At 42.1% G+C, this 26,520-nt stretch overlaps 2 protein-coding genes across 4 annotated transcripts in view; both read right to left on the bottom strand.

Annotated features, from left to right (window-relative positions):
* The window catches only part of DLG5 (discs large MAGUK scaffold protein 5), a gene marked incomplete at both ends in the record, with an annotated part of 106,396 nt that extends 105,121 nt beyond the window's left edge, over window positions 1-1,275 (bottom strand). The window contains one exon of the mRNA XM_080347501.1: window positions 975-1,275. Coding sequence (XP_080203627.1) covers window positions 975-1,275 — 301 coding nt within the window. The remainder of the gene's footprint in view (window positions 1-974) is intronic.
* A 14,752-nt stretch (window positions 1,276-16,027) lies between these two features.
* POLR3A (RNA polymerase III subunit A) overlaps window positions 16,028-26,520 on the bottom strand; it is a 34,921-nt gene continuing 24,428 nt past the window's right edge. For 2 of the 3 annotated variants that reach the window (XM_080347801.1, XM_080347802.1), the window contains 8 exons: window positions 26,313-26,483; window positions 25,661-25,754; window positions 25,458-25,550; window positions 24,908-25,072; window positions 24,076-24,240; window positions 23,624-23,755; window positions 22,136-22,268; window positions 16,028-18,396 (listed from right to left, as the gene is read on the bottom strand). In XM_080347801.1, coding sequence (XP_080203927.1) covers window positions 18,248-18,396; window positions 22,136-22,268; window positions 23,624-23,755; window positions 24,076-24,240; window positions 24,908-25,072; window positions 25,458-25,550; window positions 25,661-25,754; window positions 26,313-26,483 — 1,102 coding nt within the window. In that variant the 3' untranslated portion in view covers window positions 16,028-18,247. Of the gene's footprint in view, window positions 18,397-22,135; window positions 22,269-23,623; window positions 23,756-24,075; window positions 24,241-24,907; window positions 25,073-25,457; window positions 25,551-25,660; window positions 25,755-26,312; window positions 26,484-26,520 lie in introns of those variants that run through there. The other variant, XM_080347803.1, reaches the window with a different exon arrangement.

Raw genomic sequence — 26,520 nt, 5'->3', positions numbered from 1 at the left:
CCCCATATTTCTGAACCAGTCAACTTGTACACACAGTGGAAAACAACACCTGCACATCACTTGAAGAACTGCATATTCTTTATCTGTAATGTATAACACAGAATTACCATTTACTTCAATTGAAGCATTTCTCATCCAGAAACACAGCTGCCCTTGCAAGGCCTTGCGTAGTATCACCAAATCCCTTTTTTTATTTTTCTTTTTTTAATTACTGTTTTAAAGCCTGGCATTGTCCACATAAAAGCAGACTGTGGATTGTTTTGGAGGCAGAAGAACAGGGGAAGACCTGCAGGTCAAAGCGTAACTTAACTAAGAAGGCTTACACTCAAATTCTTCTTGTCTAGGTTTACAGCTAACCCAATTGTTCTCCTGTTCTAACCACCAAGAAGAGTTACAGTAACACAGCATGAAACAAACGCATGTTTGTCCGGAGAAAATAGTTACAACATTTATCCAAACGCACATCTGCTGGACTCCTGCCAGCCAGCCTACTCCAGCAGCCTGGCTGCAGAGGGGAGCCGCACAGTTTTGCCCGGTCAAGAAGCGCCTGTTTAACACGACCGGCGGCTCCAGAAGAGCTCGGGGGAGGAAAACCGCTTCAAGTCCGGTTCTCTCAAGCCCCCACCGGCACCCGGCTCCAGAGGGTGAGAGCAGCAGCAAGGACCAGGCTGGGGTGCCTTCTCCTAAGGGCACCGCACAGCATCCACGGCACCTCTCGGGGACCAGTCCCGGCGTGCCCGCCAAAAGAGAAAGGAAAAAGACCGGGAGCGCAAAACACGAATCGAGTACCCAAGTGCGAACGCGGGGAGTTCTCCCCCGCCCCCGGAAAGGACGACCCCGGCCCGCAGCCGCCCCGCTTCCCTCCTACCCTCAGCAGGGGGTCCCCGGGCCGCCCAGCCCCCCAGGGCAGCCGCTGCCCTTCTCCTCCTCCTTCCCCGGGCCCCACCGTGCCCGCGCCCCCCGGCCCCACTCACCGGCCGTCTCGGCCGCCGCCGGCGCCCCCGCCACGCCGTTCAGGTAGAGGATGGAGAGCAGGTGGGGCTGCGTTTTCTCCAGGGCCACCCGCAGGTCCTGGAAGTGGTCCCGCTCCTTGGCCAGCAGCAGGGCGATGAGCAGCTCGGCCTTCCCGCTGCCCGCCGCCTCCAGGTCGCGCAGGTCGCGGGGACCGAGGGCGCCGGCGGCCTCCAGCAGCTCCACCACCTTGTCCACCTCGGTCATGGCCTCCGCCAGGCTCTGGCGGCACTGGGCGAGCAGCTCCTTATGCTTCGGCTCCATGGCCGCGGCAGGCCGCCGCCGGCCAAACTTCGCCCGCCGAGGTCGCGCACCGCCGCCGCCCCCCGGCCCCGCCGCTCCGCCACCGCCGCCCCCGGGGAGGCGCGGGCCGAGGCGGGGCACCGCCGGCCGCCCTCCTCCGGCAACCGGCGCACCCGCAGCGGCCCCCGGCGAAACTTCGTCCCGGAGAAGAGGCGCGGAGCTCGGGCAGAAGCTGGGCCGAGGGCGGCTTTGCCTCTTCCTCCGGGCCGGGAGGCGCCGCCGCGCTGCCCCTCAGGCAGACAGGGGTCCAGCCGCCGCTGGGGCTGCTGCTGCTGCTGCTCCTCTTCCTCCTCCAGCGGGCGGCCCTCTCGCTCCTTTCCGCCCCCCCGGGCGGCGAAACAACTTCTCCTCTTCCCTGCCCCCGGGAGCGACACAGCCGGGAGCAGGAGCCGTGAGAAGGGCCGCCGCCGCCGCCGCCGCCTCCCGCGCACCCCCCACGCCCCCGCGGGGCAGCCCGGACAACTTCTCTCTCCGCTCGCTACAGGACACACGGCCGCGGGGCGAGGAGGGGGTGGGGGAAGACGGCTTCAGCTCCAAGCACCTCCTTTCATTCCCGGGCGCACGCAGCCATATTGGTTGCACAAGGCTGCCGCCTGCGCCGAGACGGAGCTGCCGCAGCGCATTGCCCGCCCGCCCGCTGCTCGCCTCCCGCCGACGCGCCGCGGCGGCTGCCCCTGCCTCTTCCCCGGCCGCCGCCCGCCTCCCGGCCGTCACTCAGGGGCTCCCCGGCCCCCGTGCGGCGCGGAGGCGGGGCGCCGGCACCCGGGCGGAGCGGGCCGAGCCGGGGGGAACGAGAGTCGCTCTCCGCCGGCGTGTCGTTCCACCCCCCGCCCCGGTGCGGAGCGGCCAGCGGGAGCTTCCCCCCGCTCCTCCCTCCGGGGAAGTGGGGCTTGGCTGGGGCGGGAGGGGTGATCGGCCCCGGCTGTCTGGGTGGTGAGACAAAGGCTCCGCTGCGGCGGGCGGTGCTCTTCCCTGGCGGCGGGGGACGGGGCCGCCAGCCTCCCCCGCCCTGGCGGTCCGGACCCGGGCGGGCGGCCCGGACCGTGGCCCTGTCCGGGGGCGGGAGCCCCGCGGGAGCGGCCGCCTGTTGATGGTGCTGGCGGTGCAGCTGCGGGACCGCCGTCTGCAGCGGGGCCACAGCTTCAAACGCCAAGATTTACTTCATCCTAAACTGGAAAAAAGCAAAACGTCAAAATAATAACGGACCGTTTGGGGCTTTGTCCGTTAGAATTTACAAAATCTAAGTTTTCAAACAAAAGATCTAAACACTGGTAATATCTGTTAGCTCATCTTCCCCCCAAATGCAGTTTCACGAGTGTTTGGTGAATAACCAGGGGCCAGGCAATTTACGAATAGAGTACAGATGTGTCTGTACTCAGCGGCAACAGCAGGTTGTGATTGTTCAGCAAAGAAAAAGGAGAATAACAACGTTTCTGTTTGAAAGTAAACAGTCTGCCAAGATCACCTGCACCGAATGGTACCTTAATTTGCAGACAGCTGGGGGAACAGACTGCAGAATGGCCGCAAGCAATTATAACCTTAAATTCACATTTTATATTAAATACTCTTGTCTTGCTGTGTAGGCATGTTTCTGATATCCTGCAAAAATAACGGCTGTAATGACATGGAAAGAGTGTTACCAGTATTTGTGTTATCCCCCTTACATCTAGTAGCAATCAAAATTATCTGAAAGCCTCCTTTCCAATCACTTGTATGCTTTACTTAGTGTCCAGAGGGCTGGACTCAGTGAGGTACAAGAGGAAACAATCCTTCCCTAACATTTTCTGTTAACACATCCATTTGGAGAATTCAGGTGCTGAACCGAGTTTCAAGTTACATCATGTGGTTCAGCAGATGATGATGTCTCTTGTATGTGAAAACAGCCTTGGGTTATGTGCATAATCATGGTATCCATTCTGCTGCTATTAGTGGAGACAGATACGGAATAAAGGGACCTAGGGATTTTTCTCAACCTTAAAATTCATTATTTAAAACAATATTTGAAAGTATGGCATGATTTTGAAACAAGTTTTTCACGTTTGGTCCATTATTACTTATGCTCTTTTAGATTAATTTCTTCTAATTTTGCATCCAATTTTTTAAGCAACTTTCTTTACTAGACAAAATATACAGAGCTTTGTTGGCCAATGACTAATGTTGTAAATTCCTGTAAACTTTGCTCTTTCTAGACTATCTAAATTCTTCAGAAAATCTGCCTGTTTCTCTCCAATAAGTTGGGAAATGTTTAGCCAGTAAAGTAATCGTACATTCAAGAAATACTAGTTAACAGCGGTATGCATTAATTGTTGTCTTCAACTCAGCAAAACAAAGTTGAAACAGGACAGAGTGAAAAGCCACCAGTAAGACATAAGCCCTGCCCCTTGTCACCTGGTGCACAGCCGGAGCTCGCAGCCCACGTCAAGGCATTGCCCTCTGTGCCCACAGCAGAACCAGGGGCAACTGATTGTGCAATGGAAGTTATTTGTAAGGCAAAGGCACAGAAGACTGAATAAAGATTTCACAAATTACTTGAGTGTTTCCTATTTTTTAAGACCTTCTAATCCCAGCAGTCCTTTAACGATAACGTTTCATTGTGTATGTGTGTGCTTATATAGTTTCCTGGTAAGAACAGGAAACAAAACACCAAATTTCATCATGGGCCATTACGATAAGAGCCATACATTAGATCTATGTAACAGTCCTCTGCTACTGAAGAACAATCTCAGTTTTCATCCTCTGCCTGACTCAGCGCTCGGGGTAGGTACGTGCTCATGGCCAGTGGCTGCAGAACACAGAACAGCACCGTTCGGGCAGGGCAGGGCTCGGGGATCGCCAGACCCATTCCAAAGTCTGGAGGGAGGTGTGCCTTGGCAAGTGTTTGCTCTGGACTCCATTTACTCCTGCCTTTCCCAAATGTGTGTCTTAGTCCTTTGCCCTCGCTTCCAAATAAAACAGGGCTCTGCTCATCCTGCAGCGCCCGCCTCGCCTTTTGCTTGTGGATCCACATCTCCCATCGGAGTTGCTCAGATAGTGCCAGGTGAATCCATGTCGTATCAGTTTCTTTCTTTCTGGTAGTGCGGTTACCATCTTTCCATCATCTCTGACTCTCTTACACTCCATTGTTCTCAGAAATGGCGAGTTTCATTTGCTCTCAGAGAAATTCAGATACATTTCTCATTGCACAGATACATTTCTCTCATCCGTGGGTCCCCAGACAGGCAATTGCCTGTGTAAGAGCGGGACTTTACTGTTACCTCAATTGCTTGGCTCCCTCCTCAGCAACTGCAGCCTTCATAAGACTTAGGTATACAGATCATCTTTGAAGGCTGAAACTGTGAAACATATGCATATTCATTATAACACAGGTTTATGAAGTTACCAAAATTCAGGTCGTCACAGTGCCCCAGAATGGACAACTCTACTGCCAAAATAAGAAGCAATTTTTTTTTCAATTAATTCCTTCCTTCCTTTGCCAAAAGAAAAAATAAAAAATAAATAGGCAAACTCCTCTGGTTCCCCTGCCAAGTTTTCAGAAAAAAAATAAAAGAATGTATCTGTGGAATAAATTTTCAGAACTAAAATCTAAGTTAATCTAAGACAGATCCCTGAAGTGAATCAAAGTCTACAGTTTGCACTGAATATGCAAGAATCAAACAGGTGTTTACCAGAGTATGAAAAGGAAGACAGTTTTTTTGTTTGTTTGTTTAAACCAAATAAAAGGAAGGAGTTAAAAAATGTAATTAAATATGGAGCCCTGACACAGGATGTCATGGATACTTGTGTAAAATTGGATTCAAACCACAGCTTGACAGGTTAGCAGAAGAAGCAGCTAAGTAGTTTTTTCTAAGCTTTGGAAAAGCTTTCAGAATCTTTCTTTTTTCTTTTTTCTTTTTTTTTTCTTTTCTTTTCTTTTTTTTTTTTTAATTAAGATTTGGAAATGAAGCTCCTGTGACTGTATGCTTTGGGCATTAGAAAAAAATACACAACACTGATTTTTTGAGAGAGCATATCAGGCTAGCAATACATATGCATAGGAAGCTTGAGAAACATTTGGGGAACAGGATGGGGACATGGAGGCAGAAATTGGGGGTTATTTTTATTTTTATTCCATTTTGTATCCTCTTTTCAGGAAGAAAACGAGAAATAGTAGTGTTGCCATGCAGAAATGAAGTCTTTCAAATACTGATAAAATACACAAGGCTGAAGATGGCATCAGACCTTGGGGATGGTTTTCAAAAGCAGAAACTGGAATCTGAAAAATCAGTTTGAGTATCTGCTTGGTATACATGCCTCTGAAACACCTCCTTCTCTAGGTTTAAGATGCAAGCCTTTGAAAATACTAAGATCAGAGTCAAGAGCAGTGGAAGAAAAACGCAACCTTTAGTACAATATTTTGTTCCCATAATTGTCAATATACCTTTTTATTATGCAATAATCATAATGCTTGTGTATGCAAACTCAGCACTTTGCCTGAAATACTGTGTTGTGTCATACATTCACACTGGAATCTAAAAAGAGATTCAAATTCACATAATCTAGCACGTAGTTCTCACTGTAAAATATACCTTCCATACAGATCAGAGAACTTTAGGACGAAACTGAGAAGACTGTGAACATCATGACAATCAAGCAGGAAAGGGGAAGAGGAGAAAAAGGGAAGGGAAGGGAAGGGAGGGAAGGGAAGGGAAGGGAAGGGAAGGGAAGGGAAGGGAAGGGAAGGGAAGGGAAGGGAAGGGAAGGGAAGGGAAGGGAAGGGAAGGGAAACCTGTTTTCAAGATTCATTTCAGTAAGATAGTATAACATGTTGCACATGCAATGGCAGGGATTGTGGCCAGTGACTGTTCTATCTCACAACATCTTTGCTTCCACAAGCTGTTAGATTATGACATTTGTATTCTACATCAGTCATCCACATATGGAGTGATACTACTGTATTATTTTAGCTTGGTATGTTCTGATAAGGCACACTTTAGAAACATCTGGGTTCTAAAACAGATCTCTTCTACTCATTTTAATAGGACTTTTTATAGGACGATAGTCTTCTGTGTAAAAAACACCTGCCTTGTCAAATACGTCCTCCTTCTCTGCATCTACCTGCTGCCTGCTGCCCGAGTCACAGCAGCAGCTTTGCTGCTGTAGTTTTACTGTTAAATCCTCTCCTCAGTGTCATTAATCTGAACCAGTCAGAAATTCCAATGGCCAAAAGTAGAGGATTTTCTTTAGGATTAGGAGGCTTTTTTCTATTGTTTTTAAGTACATGGGAGACATTTTATTTGTTTTTTGGTTTTGGAGCCCTGAGGATACAGGTCTTCAAGATTCATTGGCAGTCATGTGTGCTAGAAATGGTTTTGTAATGAAAGCTAAGCTTCTCACGTAATCACATGATTCAAGAAACTAAGGGTTTAGAGAAAAATATCGAGAGATTTACAGTAAGTTAATGGCAGCTGACGACATTGTGTGCATCCTGGGGAGAAAGATCATATAATCTCCTAGACAGGTATATGAAAAATACAGGAGATACCAAGTTAGGATTAGAACTATCTGGATAGGAAGTAAACACAACTGACATTTTGTAATAGGTATTACATGAAATACTAACAGCTAAGCAGTTCTCGACAGAAATTTATTGTTTCAGTTTGATATAACTTATAGACAATTAGCATTTTCAGGATAGGAAGATGCTGGTCTCATTGGCCATCAGATCACATCTCATTTACCCATAAAGAGGAAAAAAAAGCCCAAACATAACGTGAGCAATCTCAGTGCTGCCCAGGCGAAGTATTTCACCTGGCAGTGTGGCCTCCAGAAATGGGCTGTGCCCATAAATCCTGAGGTCCTCAGAGCTGCTGCTGGAGCTGTGGGCTGAGGGAGCTGCTGCCGGACTCTCACAGAAGCACAAGGATCATTTGTCTTCCTAAAAATGTGTAACCGTGAACTCCAGGAAATGGTTTAGCTCTTTCTTAAATGAGCTCCTATGACATACAGTGTGAAGGAAAGCAGACCAGAGGATTATATTGCTGCCTGCCTTTTTTTCTTTCTTTTTGTAACCTTAAAACCGGTTGGTCATTTCATCTTGCGCTGCACCAGGTGGTTTTCAGGTTATAATTATTTTGGCCTATTCACACTCTAGGCAGGAGCTAAACTGGTAATTGAAATTAGAATGAAGAAGATTAGACAGTTTCTTCACTCAGGTCCAATACAAAGAAAACACCCTGTCTGCTGAAGGTTTTAAATTTCCATGGGCTGTGGAAAAAGCAAATTAAAAAAAAAGAAAGAAAAGTTTTACTCAAGGAACTAAAGATTTGCCTGTTAAAAGAGGAAGAATGGGTGCTCCTCTAGGGTGGAATACCTGGCACAAAGGGTTGGTTGGTTTGTTTGGAGGAGGAGAAGAAAAGGGGAGGTAAATGGCTCCTCCGGGAGCTGTGAATAAACACAATCACTTCTGTTTCTCAGACAACTCCTTCCAAAAACAGACAGCAAAGGAAGACCTGCAGTACTACAGAGGCACATTAGTGGTGATCCCACAGGGCTGTGAGGTTCTCAGCAGCCGTAGGGAAGGCGCCCTGCATGCACCTCTCAAGCACCATCTGTTTAGAACAGAACTGGGGAGCAATTTAATTTTCTTTGGGAGACCGGGCTGACTTGTGATGTGGTTACGTTCTCTAAGCGAGCAGATGTTAAACAGCCCCTTTTAAAAGCTGTTACTTGCAGTTTGTTATTGGTTTCGTTTCTAGGTCAGTTTTTAAGTCAAGCCAAGAGAGGCTGTTCACACCAATCGTTTGCTTTTGCTTCTTTTAGCACTAATGGGGAGGTAAATGCAAATGGATGCCCAGAACGTCCCTGGGTAACTTCTATAATCAAGACATGCACAAGCTGAGAATTCATAAAAAGAAAACCCAAACTGCAGATGAAGGAGGTAGACAAATGTAGCAGTAAGGACCCTAGGGTAAGTCTCGGCACGGTTTCAGCATCTTCCTTGTTTTCCTGTCAGCAATGAGCATTTTCAAACTGTATTTGCATGTAAAGGCTCTTGAATAAGGAAGGGTATTTTCTTGTATTCCATTTCATATTTGAAGCCTCAGATCTGCTAAGAATTATACATCTACTTTTAATAGCAAGTTGTTCCACTGCTCCCTGGCATGCAAGGGTTGGAGTTGAATAAATCTCAGTTACAAGCTAAGTTTTTGAGGATCTTCAAGTGGCTGAAAGGACCTAAGACTTGATCCAAGACTCTGTGCAGGTAACACTGATCCTCCCATTGATTTAAAATGGCTTTGGTCTTGCTCATTGTCTCCCCAAACATACACATTTTATTCTAGCATTAGAAAATTTAGTATGTTAAAAGAAATGCAGCCAGAGAGAAAGGGAAGTTGTTTTGATAGAATGTAATTCCTGTCAGACATTAGCTTGATGGTTATAGAAAGAGTAAAAAAACATCTCATCAAGCCTAGCAGGCAGAAATGACAAAGCAGAGCTTTAGAAAGACTCAGAGGCTGCACTCGTTTACAGATGGTCAGCATGGGGCAGCACTTTGATCGTGGGACAGCTGGACTTGAAGAAAAAGGCTCTTGATGCTAAATAGAAGCCAATAATTCTTGGAAGCTGCAGGGCGGTTCAGATCTCTCTAGTCCGAGCCCAGAGAGCTCCATGCGGAAACAGACAGGTGTGCACACAACTGTGGTTCTCCATGTTTCTCTAGATCCAGTGCAACACCTCTCGTGTCACACACGCCTGAAGAGCTGGTCCCACACCTCACCAGTTTTGTAGTGTTTAAGCTAAAAGAGGAGCAGAAATGGCAGTTTAGGTCCTGAAAAAAACAGTACCCAGAGTATCTGCATATTGGATTAGACCAATACTCAGATTTGGTTTGACTCCAAAAGCTTATCATACATGGAAGCAGATGAGCAGGACTGTGGGGAGCATCCAGCCTGAGGGGAACATCACCCAAGTCCAACAAAAGCTATTTGGCTTCATCACGAAAGGCTCTAGCATTCTGAATTCATCTGCTTTATGAAGTGGGAAAGCAGTTCTAGTGTGCTTCCATTAATTGTGCACAGTTTTATAGTCTTTGCGAAAACCAGACAAATGTAGATGATCAGGAGGTTGAAAAATATGCTGGTCTTTAAGGAGACCGCATGTATCATAACCATAGCTAAGGTTTTAACTGCTATTTGACAGTGATACGTTCATGTCTGTTTACATAAATACTACATAAATTCCATATGTTCGTGATTTGAGGAGAAATTTTTACTTTTAACATTTCAGGATATTCCTTGCGGGGGAGGAGAAAATTGTTTTTTTAGGAGGTAAGAATGAGACTGGGATTGCAGTGAGAATAAAGTCCAAAAGAAACCCTTGTACAACTTCGTCTAGTCAATTTGCTCAGGTGAAACAGACTGTGACCAAGATGCAAATAAAGACTGAGGGGTGTTTAGCATTACAAAAATAGTGGACTTAACTAAAATCAGTTCTGAAAACAGTAACTAACGTGAAATGAAGTAACTCCTAAATCACACTCCATTTTAGAAGGTAGAAGGAACACAGCCTCTGCGCCAGTCTACATGCCTTGGCAGGGATGGGAAAGCTGTCAGAGACTTCCAGAATGAAATAATGTCTCGGCTTGGCACAGTGGCAGCTGCATTACCAGCTTCCACAAGGTTTGGTCATCCAGTTTAGACTGAGTTACAAATCTTCAGCACATCTGTATTTTTCCCCTCATAACACAAAAATAAAAATTAAAAATTCAACAGTTCACGTTGACTAGTATTTTTCAAAGAAAAATGCCACAAAAGTAACTTAAAACTTAAATTATTTTGAATGCCAAGATTTGTCAGAATTGGGCAACAAACAAAAGAACTCCCGAAACGTATGAAAAATCCCATCTTGATAATAAATGGAAAAGAACATATAGCAAACAGCATGACCCAGAATAAGAACAAACACCTGAGAAAGTCCTGAGCAGCATGGAAGCCTTACAAAGGATTTGAATTAAAATGATTCTTCCTGGATCAAGTCTTCAGCCATGATGTTCAGAGAAGTGTTGTGCAACTGTTTGAAATGTATAAAGATGCATTAACTGGAGGGAATTTGATGGATAGAAATATTTAATATAATGCATGTATCAAAGCTCATCCAGTTCTGCAGAGTTGCAGTTCTCTAATTGGTTTCCAGGGGACTTGGATTAAGCCCCGATGTGGTAATAAAAATACTGTGCAAAGGAATAACTGAAACAAAATCTCTCCAAGTCTGCTAGGGATATTCCATGAAGGATTAATACACTTCATCAGCAAGGCAAGCCAAATATTATCCTTTTTACTATGGGCTATTTGTACGATTAGAATTTTTCCCTTTAACTGGTATTCAGAGCTGCCGCTGTGCCCCTGCAGAATACTAATGGCAGCACAGAGCTTCACTGCGTCACCCCCTCTCCTGTCCCTGCAGAAGTCGGCGTCTGTCTTGCAGGTGACTTAAGAAGAGCAACTTGTAGCCTTTTTCTGCTTTCTCTGGAAGATGAAAGAATAAGAAGAACTATACACAGCAGATGCTAATCATATTATTTAATCCACACATCCTGGCAATAAAAACCTAAGAAGGTATATGCCTTTTACTAAGTCTTCTGTGTAGCATGTAAGTTTTCACAGGCACAGTCCCTTCCCTCACACAGATGATTCTGTCATCTCCTCTCACAACACATTGCTGCCGAGACACTATTATGATTTAATAGTCTTTAATAGACTGAATCTAAAACACAGAAAGCCTAAAGATTTCCCCAGGTCAGTCGGTGGCAGCAACAATTAACTGATTCTACATGTGCCAGCTACCTTCCAAAAGCTGCTGTGCTGATCATTGCTTCTCCTTGGTTTTGCTCTCAACAGAATACATGCAAACACAAGCAAGGGAAACAGCACTGTCAGGTTAAGAGGGAAGGACCAGCAGCAGGATAAAGAGAAATTAAACAGCTGACTACAGTTCTCAGTGCTGACAAACAGCCACACGAAGCAGAGATGCCTTTCATTTCAGCTTAGAGTACGAATACATTCCCTTATATAATAAGGTCTTTTTTCTCAAAGTTATTTGACTGTAATTGTAATTCTGATGGCAGTAAATTTCCACATCCAGATGTGCTGAGGAGTTTTTTTCCTTGAGTGGCTGAATCACCCTCCAGGCAAAGCTCACAGTAGCCTTGCCTGGCTGAGCTGACGGCAGCCGGTGGCACAGTATGGTTGACACAGCCGTGCCGCGGGGAAGCGGTGTCACCAGCAGTCACAGTCACTGTGGGCCCAGGAGGGAGGGATCTGTGTGAGGAGGACAAGGAGAAAGAAACGAACGTAAAGGGGAGCTAGAAAATGCACAGCAGTGGCATTAAGTCAGAAGGACTAAATATCTTCCTAAAAATGGAAGTTCAGAGGAAGCCCCCGATATAACTGGAAAATGTCTGCATGAGCTGAAAATCTGGAAGAATGGCATATGGGAAAGGGAATGAGTTGTTGTGTGGTCTTGTCAAAGTACCTGCTCATCCAGCAAACATTTTAGCATCATTGCACTGGAAAAGTGCAGGGGTCAGGGTAAAGAGTGTGTCATCCAGGGTGTGCATGAAGGAGATCCCCTGACCACTGTGCCCTTCAACAATGAGTCAACCAGCACCGCTGCTGGTGCTTCCAGCCTGCACCATGACATGGCCAAGGCCATCCTTGTCCCTCCAAAAACAATCAGCAGTTCACAACAGAGATGCTGTGAAAGGATCCCCCACCTGTGGCTGCGCGTTGCTCAGCCTTCATTCTGTAGATGAGGGGACCTTAAGAAGCAACTCCTGTGTGAAGTAACAGAAGAAAAATAATATCACGTGATTAAAAACTGGGATGAATCACACCACACTGCTAACCAATTATTCTCAGAAACCAACAAACCCTGAATAATAAATCAATTCAAATCATTTTTAAGTCTCAAACCTAATTCCAGCATTTTCTGGGATTCCTAATGTTTACTGGCATAGTCTCACTATTGATTTTGCTTTTATTGGCAATTTATTTTCTTTACTTTGCTTTTAAAAATCTGTGCAATTTAGCATTTTATACTGGTGCATGCAGATAGAATTGCCCTACGTATTGAAAGGCTGGCTAACCAACAGCCGCTTTCACAAAAAGGAGAACAAAATGCCTGTGGTTAATAATCCAGATACCTGCTGCTTTCGCAACAGCTTCATTTCTGGCCACAGCCATCAAGGAGGAGAAAGAACTTGGTATGAAGTGCCGTGGGGTACCTCAGCTTTCTGCGGGCCATGAAAGCCACAGTTACAGAGGCACCCGCATGTCCTCTTTTATCCATGGACTAAAGTGTAATTTCTGTATCTTGGCCCAGTAGCAGGATGTACATATTATTAAAAACTCCTAAGATAATGATTTTCCAGGAGTGCTTCTGATCTAACTGCAGGTATCAACACTAAAGGACAGATTCTTATTTGCCCCCTAATTTTAGATATGATCTTCCATATGGACTGTACCAGAACCCAACATGCACAGCAGTTTTTACACTAAACTGTAGCATATCACTGTAGTTAAGGAGCTATAACTGTGCATAGTTGTTTGAGTATTATAACCAAACAGATACAATAACTGAAGAAAATAATTCAGAATTATTACTCATTATTCATAGTCATCTAATGAATGAATGATAATTTAACCATCACTTGTCACAGCCAGTGACAGTAATCTCCAGTACAAAATCTTAGTTCTCAGGAACACATACATTTTCCAGCTGTTTCCATCACTTTACTGGGTGTCCTTGTAGAGATTACAAGTATCTGTGTGTCACTTTATCAAGCCGGCACTTTTCTGTTGCCCCCTCAAATAGATATATACTTCCACTCTGCTTCTATATCCCCTTGCTTATCTTTGCCTGCTCTGTCTTTTCAGCTTTCTTCCCCCTTTTTTCAGCACCTACAGGAACCACCACATTCCTGTGCAGCGTCAGCCACACGTACCATCATTGCTTCCAAAAGGAACATGCAGTTATTCCTCATCTTGCGGGCTTGGGACTCACAAGTCAGACTCTTTTACCATCTGATGCACACAGCAGCTTTACATACAACTAGAAGAAACTGTGGTGGTGAAGACAACGCTATATTCAAAGAAGCTCAAGGTCAACCAAACCCCTAAATGCAGCCAGTCAATACTAAGCTCTTGCTCAAAAGACCACTGTGAATGGGGTTATACGTCTGATGGGAACCAACAAAGCTAAAGGCATCCCTGTAGCTTTCAGACATCAAGGTAGAAGTCATCCTTCTAAATCTTGCTGTTCTCAGCTGGCTGTACACAGGGAAGACCACCTGCTTCATATTTTCTCCTAAACATCCGTCTCTTGCATATCTCAGCATCACCTTCACGTATTTTTAATACAGCCTTGCTCTGGGCTTCTGCAGCAGCTGAAGAATGAGAGATGCTGCCCAGCGAGCTGCCAGAACTTCACGCTTCAGAGCAGCTCTTGGAGCTGTATTTCAGGGCTCACCACGGGGAATGAACGCAGATTGTAACCATCACCGCTGCATGGAAAACGCTGCAACCAAAGGCACATCCCCTCTCACAGCGCAGATCTGCTGACCTCCTCCTCCTGCTTGCCCGGAGCAACTCGCTGTGTTCATTGGGAACGACTACAGCCTTCTACTGAAGCGCTACTGCGTCCCGGTTGGGTGGGTTTTTAAGCCAGATGGGGCAAAAGATAAGCAAGTCCTCACTAATTTGTCAAAAAGCATGTCTGGAGTCTTTTCTCCTTCTTAGGAAAATGAATTCCCTTAATCTCCTTCCTGATGTGTATGATTTTAACAGGTAACCTTCCCTCTCATAGTTGTATTTCAGCTCTGATATTGCAGAAAACATCTCTAATAGAAAAATAAAGAATTGCTACCCAAACATCCCTTTTCCCAAAACAAAACGCTGCTCTCTAGTGGAAGATGATGATATGACCTAATTTTATAGAAAGAATGTTTTAAAATTTTTATTTTAGCAGTTACAGCAAAACTTATTTTCACAAGCACTGACATACAAGAGTAGTATGGCTGCTGTGTTTTATTTCTTTCAGATTGTGTAAGATTTGGGTATTTATTCCTCAAAATAAATACAATACATTTATATACAATACTGTAACCACATCCAAATAGCCTGCCAAATGTTTGTGCATTATAATATTAACACATTTTCTAATTTAATCCCCTGAAGTTTTTCTGTTCTCAGACATTATAAAAAATACTGGTCAATTTTTCTTATTACTTTTCTTTTTCCACATATTTTATTATTGACATACTTTTCTGGGTCTGAATACACAGCTTTAGCTAACCCTTGTGAAGATGAAGCATCCATCAGTTACGCTCACGGAAGAATTCAGCCAAATATGCAGATACTATGGAAATCTTTATCCTGTTTGCTATGGGTTTCCAAAGACACTCCTGCCTGCAAGCACCGGGATACAAAACTGAGGCATTACCTGTTGCCACGGTTCCTTCAGCTTATACTGAAACAGTGACCTGTGGTCAGACATCAGTATTTGTCCTGATGGAACCAAATGTTATCCTACTCGTAGTTAATTTATAAAATACAGTAAAATGCAGTATTAGTATACTTTCCTTTTTTTTTTTCTTTTTTTAAGCATAGATAAAGCAAAAAAAAGGAATAGCTCTCCACACTCAGTTTCTTCAGATGGACCAAAGCAGTGCAGATCTAGATTCATTCCCAGCTTCCATACCCACAACAGAAAAACTATAGAGCACGTGCTTCTGTTTTCTTATCTCTGCAGATAAGAGACGTGTAAAGTAATATCCTGATAAACATACTAAGAACAGAACAGACTTTATTACTTCTTTTTTTTTTTTTTTAAATGAAGTGTGGTGGTTTTTTTAAATGTTCTCTTCTTATTGGTTTGCTAATTAATTTTAACTACAACTTTTGCCTGCATGCTTCTTCCACCTTAAGTACGTTTCCCTTCAAATACAAATACTACAGGGAGAGAACAGTAATTTGTCAAAAGATGTAGGTTAAGCACAGGTTGTTAATTAGTATAAACTTCATCTGTAAAAATTATAATCCTGTCAGGACTGTATCTACTGTTCAAAATTATGTAGGCTATATACATTGCAGAATAACATTATACAGGCTTGCAAAAGCGCTCCAGCTGAACTTCATCCACGAGCCAGGAAAGCTGATGGTGCTGCTGGGGCAGACCTGGCAGCTCCACAGCCAGGGCTGCACACCCGGACACGCCGCTCGTCCTTCCAGTGTCCCCAGCTGCATCTTGCCGTCCACACAGCTGTCACAGAAATGTATTTCGCAGCACGTACCGAACCTTCCTGCAGCAGTCTCAGGAAGCAGAGCCTTCCTCAGGGTCTCCATAGCACTTCTCATCGCCCTCTCCCCTTGCTCAGGTTCTGCTCAGCCCAGCCCTTGGTACCAACAGCACATCAGCGGCTGTGGCAGCGCTGCCTGCCTGGGCTGCTCCATCTGCCCGGTCCCCACACCAGCTGCTCTTCTTCTGTGCTTCTTAGCACCCAATTGTCTCCGTCACCCAACAGCTACAGATCTCAGCACTAACCTGGAAATGTTTTTACTATAATTCTGACACATGATAAATGAATCAGTGATGCTTTTCCACATAAAGACCTGTTGGCTGTCTGGAACGTTCTCTTATAGGGCTTCTACTGTTATCTAGCAATTTTTCAGAAACAATTTCTTGAAAATATAAATTAATAAGTAAATTTTAGGAAATAGCCTAAAATTCCATTTCTGTGGTCACTAAAAGTGACCCTTAAAAAAGACCTGCTTCTGAGTGAAATTCAACAGCTAATTCTTTTACTGACTGTACAGAAAGCCCAAACAATACTTACTAATTCGGAGTGCTCTTGTGAACAATCTGGTTTTGGCTGAAATCCTTAGGAAATGCATAGCCTGCTCGAAGGCCAAGACATGTTTCTGTTTACTTTAAGCAAGATACGTTTTGCATTATATCCATTTAGGGTATAAATACCTGAGATTTAAGCTCAATAATTCTCAACTGTCGCAGTAAATGAGGGAGATGGAGGTTAGATCAATTATAAATTCATTATGCACTAATATAATGCATCAATAAACAAACAAAGGGTTTATATTTCCTTTCTCTCTGCCTCTTTTTATTGTCATATTAAGGACAATGATAACAGATGTTATCTACTTTTAACACATACAAAAGTAAACCCATCATTTAAATAACCGCATTTCACTATATTTACAAAACAGAAAAAAAAGAAGAAAAAAAAGAGGTGGTTACTCATTTCAATACAAACTCCACCCATTTACACCTTCAGAAGAATCTTTATTCACAAAACCACCAGGTACTTTCAGTAGAATTTCCCATGATAAGATGAAGTACTTATCCACAGGAAAGGTTTATGGGCTTTCTCTCCACTTGGCCCCTCTCTTAAACTTACATCTTTAAAAAAGAAATTGAGCTGGACTTCTGTACAGACAAATCAGTAAGTGGCAATCTCACTGAGATCACAAAGAAAACTTAAATTTATTCTGAAGTTTCTATTGTTAAAAGGGAGATAGCAAATACATATGGCTTTTAGAGCAGATACTAAATGCATTACATTCTCATCTTTACCCTGCCAAAATCTGTGAAGAATGTCTTAGTATCACATTGAAAATACAAAATAATTTGAGAACAGCTCTGAATTTCAATTCACGTCTTCTCTGTACGGAGGTGGATTTTAAAAACAGACACAGTGGCACTTTAAGACTTAACAGATTTACATGCTCTGAATGTAGAAGAATGAAGAATGAAATGAAGACAAACTGCAGCACAAACTCATTCATTTTGAAATGCTTTTTCACTCAGCAGCCTGCTTGTACTTCAGGAGTGCACAACTTCAGCTTTTTTCTCTATTTTGTTTCTCTCCAACTTTGATCCATGTTACGAGCACAATGAATATCCTAACACTGCTGACTAGAAAACACTAAGATACTTTCCCTCCATAGCACCAGAGTAAAATGAAACATACTACACTAAAACAATTTTAAAATGTGTATTCATTCTGAAACTGCTCTAGTGGGCTAAAGACTAAAATACTTTCCAGTCATTTCATGTCCATGATTGAAAACAGCTTCCTTTCTATTTCTACTTTACATATTAAAATAAAACTAGGTTTTTCATATGACCTTGCTCAATCATGAAACCTTCCCAAAACTAAGATGGCTGTAAATTACAGATTCCAGCAGTATAACAGCTGCTATAATATGAAAAGCTAGTTATAATTTGTAATGTTCTTGTAACAGTCTCCTCAGAATTTAGTAACAGTTCTACCATCTGCAGCTTCGTGTAGGTAAAACCCAGAGCAGAATTCTGGGGAGGAAAACCATTTACCGGATAATAACTTGGCATAAACGAAAAAACAATGAAAAATGCAATCTGAGAGCAAACATTTCAAACAATTTTAACAGCAAAAGTATTTAAAATAATTAAGTTCTAGCTTTCTGATGTCTCTGTTCTTAAGAGCTAGACTGACCCCGGCAGCTCCTGTTGAAAGGCCATTTGCACGTGTACTCTGTGCAAGCTCACACATCTCTTTTGCAGGTTATTTTTTTAAATAAAATCTGAATATACGTGTCTCATACTGAGTTAATAACAACCTCCACAGATTAACATTAATGTTAACACAAAGATCTAATTCTGGCACATGAAAATGAAAATTATATCAGCTGAAATCCACTTTAATTTCCACTCTCTGCTGCAGAGAAGCCTCCCCATTCAAGGTCTGTACTAACAGGTGGTAAACATTTGGACAATTCTTTTGATGGTCTTTCACTTACCAATTCACAGTTATTGAGACACACAGAACTGATCAAGCATGTTTCTTAACTTAAATGATGTTTTCTTGCTATTTCTTGTTTTGCTATAGTATTATGCCCAAGTGCTATGTAACAAGGGGAATATGAAATTCATTATTATCAAATACCAGAGGCCTCCTAGGAGGGGTTGATTCTTTATCTGCTTTGTGCAACAGTTTAAAGAGTCCTGTTCCAATATTCATTGGAATTCCCATGATGATGCACTCAGAAACACCTAGGAAAAACAAAACAAAACAAGAACTTGTAGAACATCTACAGCGTGCGTATTTACAAAACTATTTTCATTTGCTCATCCTGTATGCATTGCCTATCAAATCTCCTTGAACCTCACGTACAGGCCAAGGCCTCTTCAGCAGGTAAAGTTAAATATTATGGTCATCAGATCAGTATGTTATTTCATCAGTGTTATTTGCACTCTGGACAGTTAAGAAAAAACCTAAACATCTCCAGCAATGAAAGAGCTTCAGAAGGTTTGTTTTCAGAGAAGGCACATTCCACTCAGTGACAACAGCAGATGCTTCACGTTCATTCTCTGACTCAACGCTAAGACCTCAGTCACACCTGGTCGAGGTTCCCTTGACAGCTCAGCAACATCCCAGTGAGAGAGTCATTCCACCACCTCAGCTCTAGCACTTCTTGCATTTTCGCTATTCAAAACATGCTTGTTTTGAATTTAAAGATTTAGTCTGTCCCAATTATTTTTGATAGCGATAACATTTTCACAGCAATGTGCTGACAGATTTATATCGCAGGTCTACTGATGTATATAACTTTCCCAAAGAACATTCCACATCAAAAGCAAGCTATCGGATGGATACTAGTGCTTTTTTTCTTGGCATATTGTTATAATTCAAATGACACTTTCACACATTCTCAGGAATATAATATTATTGTCCTTCACATAAATGTTTAAGAAAATAACAATAAATAGCTGCACCTTTGAATGCACAAAGGATGAAAATAAATTTGCTTAAAATTTGGGCAAGATTTGATTGGTAAGTTAAATGTATATGAATGAAGATTCAGTATTTTTACTCTTAGACCATTGCTGCATTTCTACTGCATTTTCCAACACCATACCTTAAAAATCTTGTGCAAAATAGAATTCTTAGGAGTCAGTCGCTGTACAGTCAGGCCCACTAATCTGTACAGCCCCTACAGCACACAGGTTCCAATGGATAGAAGAAATACTTTTCTAACAACCAACAAAATAAAACTTAACTGTTTTTGCACAACAACCTTTCAAGCTGAGCCAATCTCTGAACCATGGAACCTGCACTTAAATTCCCCTGCAGTACTTCCATGTGCATAACCAGGAGCCCTTCCTCCCCACCTCCCCTGCACCTTGTAGACAACTCCCTTCACCTGACAGCAGTCGTGTCTAGCAGAAAATGCCACTGTAACAACCAAGCGTGTGTCCTCTATCTGCTCAGATCAATGGAAACTGGGGGGCAACAACAATCATTCCAGGAGGGTGAGATAATGATGTTGATGATGGCAGAACAACTGCCAGGACAGCACACTTCACTCCAGTGACCATTCAAGCCTCCTTCAGTGCAATGCCTTGTAACACTATTAGTTGCCATCTCTTGCAGACCTAAGCATGTAGCTGACAGCAAGGAACTGCTGCTCTCGCTTTCGACTGGAAGAAGCTAGGCAGAGATGAAGCCAGTCACACTGCTCTAATTGGGAAGCATATTCTTGACACTTCCCTTCCAGATCACATCCTCATAAATGAGTATCACAGCAGTGATCTGTAGCTGGCAGTTGCACTTTGAAGTTAGAAATGAGAGTGCTGTTGGCTGCTCCTTGGGAAGGGGACAGAAAGGCAAATCGACTGTATCTCATCAAATCATACAATCATTCTGGTTGGAGGAGACCGTCAAGATCATCAAGCCCAACCATGTCCCCAGGAACCTCGTCTATCTCTCCTGCTGCTCCTGCTGCTGCAGTGGCTGCTGCTGGAACTGGATCTCATCCTTCGCTCTTGTTCCAACCCACTCTGCCCACCGACAGGTGGAATCAGCAATTCTCAAAAGAAAATGCTTCTCTTTATGCAGGTAAAAACAGGGAGCAGCTTTGTCCCATTTTGTTGTGGGGTTAAAAAGCATCTTGCAAAACAAAAGGGATTCAAAGGCCATATGGTCTAAAACCACACCCACACATTCAGGAGAAGCACTGATTTGAGATGCCATTCAGTTCAGGACCTACAGTTAATTTTGGGTACATACTCATTTTTCTTGGCAATATTTATAACTTTTCCTGCTCTGGAGATGCAAAACCATGAGCGTGTAAGAGTCTTTTCACAGCAATTCCAAGAGGTAACCAGTGATGGCCAGGTCAGGCTGCTGCACAGCACTTGCATTCAAGCAAGCCAGTATTCTCTCTTAAGTTTTGGAAGACAGACAACAATTTTGTTTTGTTCATTCCATTTTCTTACTTAAACTAAAACATTTATATAGAAGGCAACATCAAAAGATCTTTGGTTCCCACATTATTCAAAACAAGATTTTACCAGCTCAGAGGAGACTTTGAGAAAATATTTATTCTTTCTTAGGGTCCAGGATGGAATCAATCTCCCATAGGATCTTTGCTTTAGTCATGTGCAAATAATAATAATAGTAATAATAATTAAAAAAATCCCAGTCACGTGGAATGTTGGACAGCCAGAAAGTGGCAGAGTTCTTAAAATACAAACTAATAGCACAAAAGTTTCTGACAGATTCCAGGGATTCAGAAAACACAGTGTCCACAAAGCACTGTTTGAAATTGACCCACTTTCTAAGACCACCTAGAAATATATACAGACCACTAGACCTTAACATAATACATTCATATTTTTATACATCATTAGCACCCAGAAACTCCAAATGAGCGGTTAGAGCTCTGGGACAGTAGGCATTACATAAACAAATGATGAGAGGGCAAAACCTGCCTGACTTCTCCTTTTCTCTGTTTAAACTACTAGAGAGAGACTCATTAACAAATCATCCCAAAATGTATGTAGCTTAAAGTAGAGAGAAATCTGGGAGGAATGGAGGCAAAGGAGTTTAAAAAAAGAAAAATACTTTCAATTCCAAATATTAGAGTACATGGCAGAAATGCAAAATCAAGACACAAACAGAATGAGAAAATTCCTCTATTTGAATTTTGTATTTGGCTGTATGTATGTGCGCAGAAACTTGTACGCACAAGCTCATGTATTTTTAAACTCTTATCAGATTCTTTCATGAATTTGGTGAGAAGATTACTCAGTGGGTGTTAATGAATTTAACTTTATAACTGAAAGATAGATAAATTTAAAAACCTGTTTCTCAGGACAGGGATCTTCTCTGTTCTGTTAATGAACGGAGTACTGATAAACAAGGCTTCTAATTAAAAAGAAAAAAATGCAAACACAATTTTAACCTATTTAGATCAGAAGTAACTAAAAAAGTCAAGAACTTTGCCTTTGTTTATTTCTACGTAAAACTGACAAATCACATAAGCAACCATTATGCACAGTATAATAGTCTCCTATGCAAAAGACATCTATGTCTTTTGCCTCTTGGTAGGAATGAGAACAAACTCTAAAGACTGAATGGGGTACTAGATTCCTTCATCAGCTCTACATGTTGAAGATACACAAACCTTGACAGTTGAAAAAACAGAACTACTGATAGTGGGACAAACCTCCTGGTATTTCAATGAGCTGTGCAGTGAGATGTAAAACCAAATTACTAAAAGTTTACTTTAAGAAACATACCACAAATGTCCAACTTATTTCAAGATCTCTGATTGAGATTTGAAGTAGAGAAACATCCACTACACTTCTAGGATCAAGAAGTACGGATCAGCCTCAGACCTGAAGTTTTTGACAAGTAAGCTTAACAGGGGCAAAAGTCCAATGCTTTGAAGAGGTTTACAGATGCTGGGTAAAGACCGCAAACTGCAGCAGAATTTGTAATACCTACCACAAACAGAATCCTTCTGTCCAAAGTAGGCAGCATCAAAGAGATGGTCTGCAGTCTTTTCAAAGGAAGCCAGCATCAACACGCTTTCCTTCATTTTTGCCAGTCCAAATCTAGTAATGCCCAGCACTTCACCCTTGATTGATGGAAAAAACCCAAAGACAGAACATCACAATAGTGGCTGGAGGTCAGTTGTTTGCTGAAGAGGCAAATGAAGTGAACAACAGAAAACTAGCTTCGATCCTAACAAACACATGAAATAAATGGTAAGTAAAAAGGTTACTATCTGCAATGTAGCATTGTCATAATACGCTGCTTTGCAGTTAAACATTCTGAAGGTTAATAGCATGGTAGCAATCAATATTTAAATAAAACAGAAGTGATTATTCATATATACAACAGAAGCTGTTATAAATGGTCAATAGATTACTTTTTTTTTGAAGCAAGGATATTGGAAAGATTGAGAGAACCATGGCCATGAGAAAAAAAATAAAATCACACAATTATAAAACTAGCTGGTGAGCTACAAACTTTAGTGAGTTCTGAGAGCACTATGCTGAAGCTACTGCCTACTGTCTACTGATAAATCTAACTTGAGCTGCCTGAACATCACAGATGTTAAATCTTCATTTTTACACTCCCCAGAAAAAAAATAAATTAGCTTCTTAAACTAGCTTGGTTTATTTCTGCCTCTGTTTCTAACAAACTTCCTGATTATAACACACTGTGCACAGAAGCAGAAGTCAAAAGTCCCAACAAAAGAATGCTAGGAGCCCAGCAAGTGTGAAACACTGCGCTCTGATGCCCTTTTCCACTATTGTGTGGCAGCTCCACAGAGCCAGCGCGGGGACTGCTGCAGCTCAGGACAACAAAGCCCTGCAGTTCTGGGAGAAGTCAGAACTCCTCCATCCATTTGACTCAAACCCTTGCACTCTGGCAGGCAAAGTGGAAAATCTCACTTCACTAAATGTACTCAAATGTAAAAAACATACTGGATGTGAAGGAGAGAAAATCCATCAATAAAGAACAGATACGGATTTTCTACTAGCAAGTTCTGGAAGGCTGCTCATTCTCTACATGTAACCTGATTCTATTTGTAATGTTTGTATGCTTTGACCCTTATATACAGTGCAGCTGCTATGAACTACATCTCATGTGGTTTTCTGCACAGCAAGCCTTAAATTGCATGCATGGTTACCCAAACAGTTGATTTTCATGCCACAATTTTTAGGATTACTATTTCCAATAAGAATTTATGACTGCCCAGCTTGTTTTCGGTAAAAACAGACCTTCTCCTCCACACCCCCAAGACCTAGTTTAATTAAGTATTTTATTTGATAAACAAACAAAAGTATTTGGTTAGTATAACTCAGAGTTCTTTAAAACTATAACTGATTTCCATCTCCCTAGCTCACTCGCCCTTCTCAAATATGATAAAATTAATTTGCATACACAGACTAGTGTAACATTTAGAAAAAGCACAGTACAAACCTTGTAAGTCATTAGATCAGACAGTAACATAACATGTCTCCTGTCAATGCTCATACCATGGTTCACCATTGTATACTGAATCTCATTGATAATGGTTGTCCGAGCAGCTTCAATTCCTAGTGTCTTCTCTACCTACATGAGAGATTTTGTCAGATTAATGAAGAGCCAAATGCTTGGAGCAAGTATTTTCCTGTAACAAATACCACCTGATGTCGGCTAATACTTCATTTCCATTACTACCCTTTTGCATTTCTCCATTTTAAAAATATTTATAGAAAAAGCTTCTTTGAAGTGAACAGTGTTGCCAGTCGAATTGCTCTCTTGTGTTAATGCATTCTGACAACTCTAAGTGAAATCAGGCTTGATTAGATATCAACTGCTGCATCTGAGCACAAACAAGCACTTATAAAGATGCTATGGGGAAAAACCCACAGTAGCCATTGGAACATTACCTCATAAGTGTTGTTAGAGGACGTTTTTGTTCCTTTCACTCCGTGAGTAGCCATAACAGCTCGCAGATTATCACCTTCAACTAGAAGTTTATATTTTTCCTTTCCACTTTGTTCATCAATATGAATGACAGCCCGGGAAACCTCTGGTATACCTTGCACTACAACCTTCACAAAACAAATAAACATAGTCACTTTGATGTGTACAGTAATGCAGTATAAAAGGGTAACCCTTTTTAGCGCTCAAACACAATTGGAAGCTCCAGCCTCTCGAGTAAATGCTCAATTAAAATATATATGAAAGATTTCCTGTTCTTAAATACACTAGTGCAAATGTGACATTCACACTTTAAACCTTTCACACTACCTACATTTTATATTTTATGCCAGATATCCTCACACTCAGACCTGGGTCTCTGAATGGTGGTAGATCCACACAACTGAGCCAGCATCATAACTAAGGTTCACCTATCAGGATTTTCAAAATCCAAAGCAGACAGTGTCCTCACAGCTGCAAAAATGTCAAATACTGTCATATGGTTCCACTCTACATGTAGCTAGAAGAAGATGCAATTATTTCACACAACTGCTGCATTCGGAATGCTTCAGTAAATATTGTCAGGAAAGTATTGTGGCTTCAATTTTATTTATAAGGATTAGTAACCAAGGCTTAGTTTCAGCTGTAAAGCAGTAGCATCGTAATCTAAGAGTTATGATCTCAGCCCATCTTCATTGTCAATACTGACAGGAATTACTTCATCTTCCCACCACAGAACCCCAAATTATTGTTACTGATTACCTCCCACAAAAACATGAGACAGCCTTTGTTTTTTACCTTGGGTAGTTCTTCCTTCAGGGACTGCAATACATAATACATTGAACTCTTGCTATTTTCACGAGGGGTCACACATACAACTGCTTCTCCATGGACAGCAACATCCCCAGGCTTCACTCTGAGTTTAGATATGCAAATAGAGTAGCGCACAGTCTCTGCATTCACCTGTGGCAAAAGTCAGCCAGTAAACATCAGGATACTTCCCTTATATAAATCTGATCAAGGACATGCTGCAGTCTTTCAACAGAAGATAAAAAAAGCACAACATAGAAAAATTAACAAAAATTGTTACTCTTGCAAATTGCATCCTTGTATTTAGCAAGACACCATGTAATGAAAGTATATTCTCTCATTTCCAAATAAAGGAAAAATTATCCACTTTACAAGGAAAAAAAATCCAGATGTAATGTAGCTACAGAACATCCTTAGTTTACTTTCTTTTTTTCTTTTTTTAACTTCCACTGGTCTAAATTTCTGTTTCCGAGACAGGATTAAGAGACCCTTGGGAATTTACCCAAGGCATATTCTGCACAAGAACTGAACAACTCACCTCTAATCTCAGTAGTCTAATGCGCTCTAAAGACAGCTTCACTAGGATGAAACAGTCATCTGGAAGAAACACTTCCTCAATATATTCTGAAATCTTTAAGAGATAAGGATGAAATAGTTAGCATATGAAAATTGTTAAAATGCCCCACAGCAACTGGCTAATGCTTATGCTTAAAGCATTAGCAATAATACATTTTTTCCTACCTCTCCTAATAAAGTTTTCTCAATTCTTCCTTTAACCAGGCGGGCAAAATCAGGATCATCATCTTTATCCAGTTGTGCTGTTATAATAGGGGTGCTACAAAAAATACACATACACACACACACATATAAAAAAACACAGTTAGGAAATTGTTTGCCTTACAGAATCTACCTCATCATCTAGAGTAATATTTAATATGATAATGAGACCTTCAGCTTACGTGGGTACATTTAAGAAAATTATTGTTCATGTACTTCAGGCTGGTAAAAACAAGCACACACACAAAAGATTACAACACAACAACTAGTGACTATATACTATTCTAGTATTATTTAAGTATGGGTTCATGGCAACCGCGGAAGCGGTTTGCTTCAACTACCACTAAACACCAGAAAGCTTCACAGTACAGCAGAGAAACCTAATGGAATATTCAACTTCAAAAGTAACCATTTCATTTGATTTTCAGAAAAAAGAAAACCCGTCTTTCCTGGGCTCAAGTATCACTTAATTGGAAAGACACTACACTTTTCCTGTTTGCGTATTCTATGCATTCAATGTTGTATAGTATATTTCTGAGAACAGGGAAAGGCTGTCACATATTGCAAATTTATCCATCAGGTTTCACTTAAGCAAAGGGAAAAAACCAAACCAAACCTAATAGCCTTTGAAGCATTAATGATTTCCTTGATTCTTGGCACACCCAAGGTAATGTTCATTGAAGCAACGCCTGCAAAATGGAAAGTCTTCAGAGTCATCTGTGTGCCAGGCTCACCAATACTCTGCGCACAAAGAGCTCCTACTGCAGAACCAGGCTCCATCTGCGCCCTGATAAAGAAATTCTCTCATTAAAAAAGTAAAGAGA

Source organism: Nesoenas mayeri (assembly GCF_963082525.1).
Source record: "Nesoenas mayeri genome assembly, chromosome: 7".
Classification (NCBI taxonomy): domain Eukaryota; kingdom Metazoa; phylum Chordata; class Aves; order Columbiformes; family Columbidae; genus Nesoenas; species Nesoenas mayeri.
Note: the sequence above shows the minus strand (reverse complement) of the source record. Positions and strands in the feature narration are given on the sequence as shown.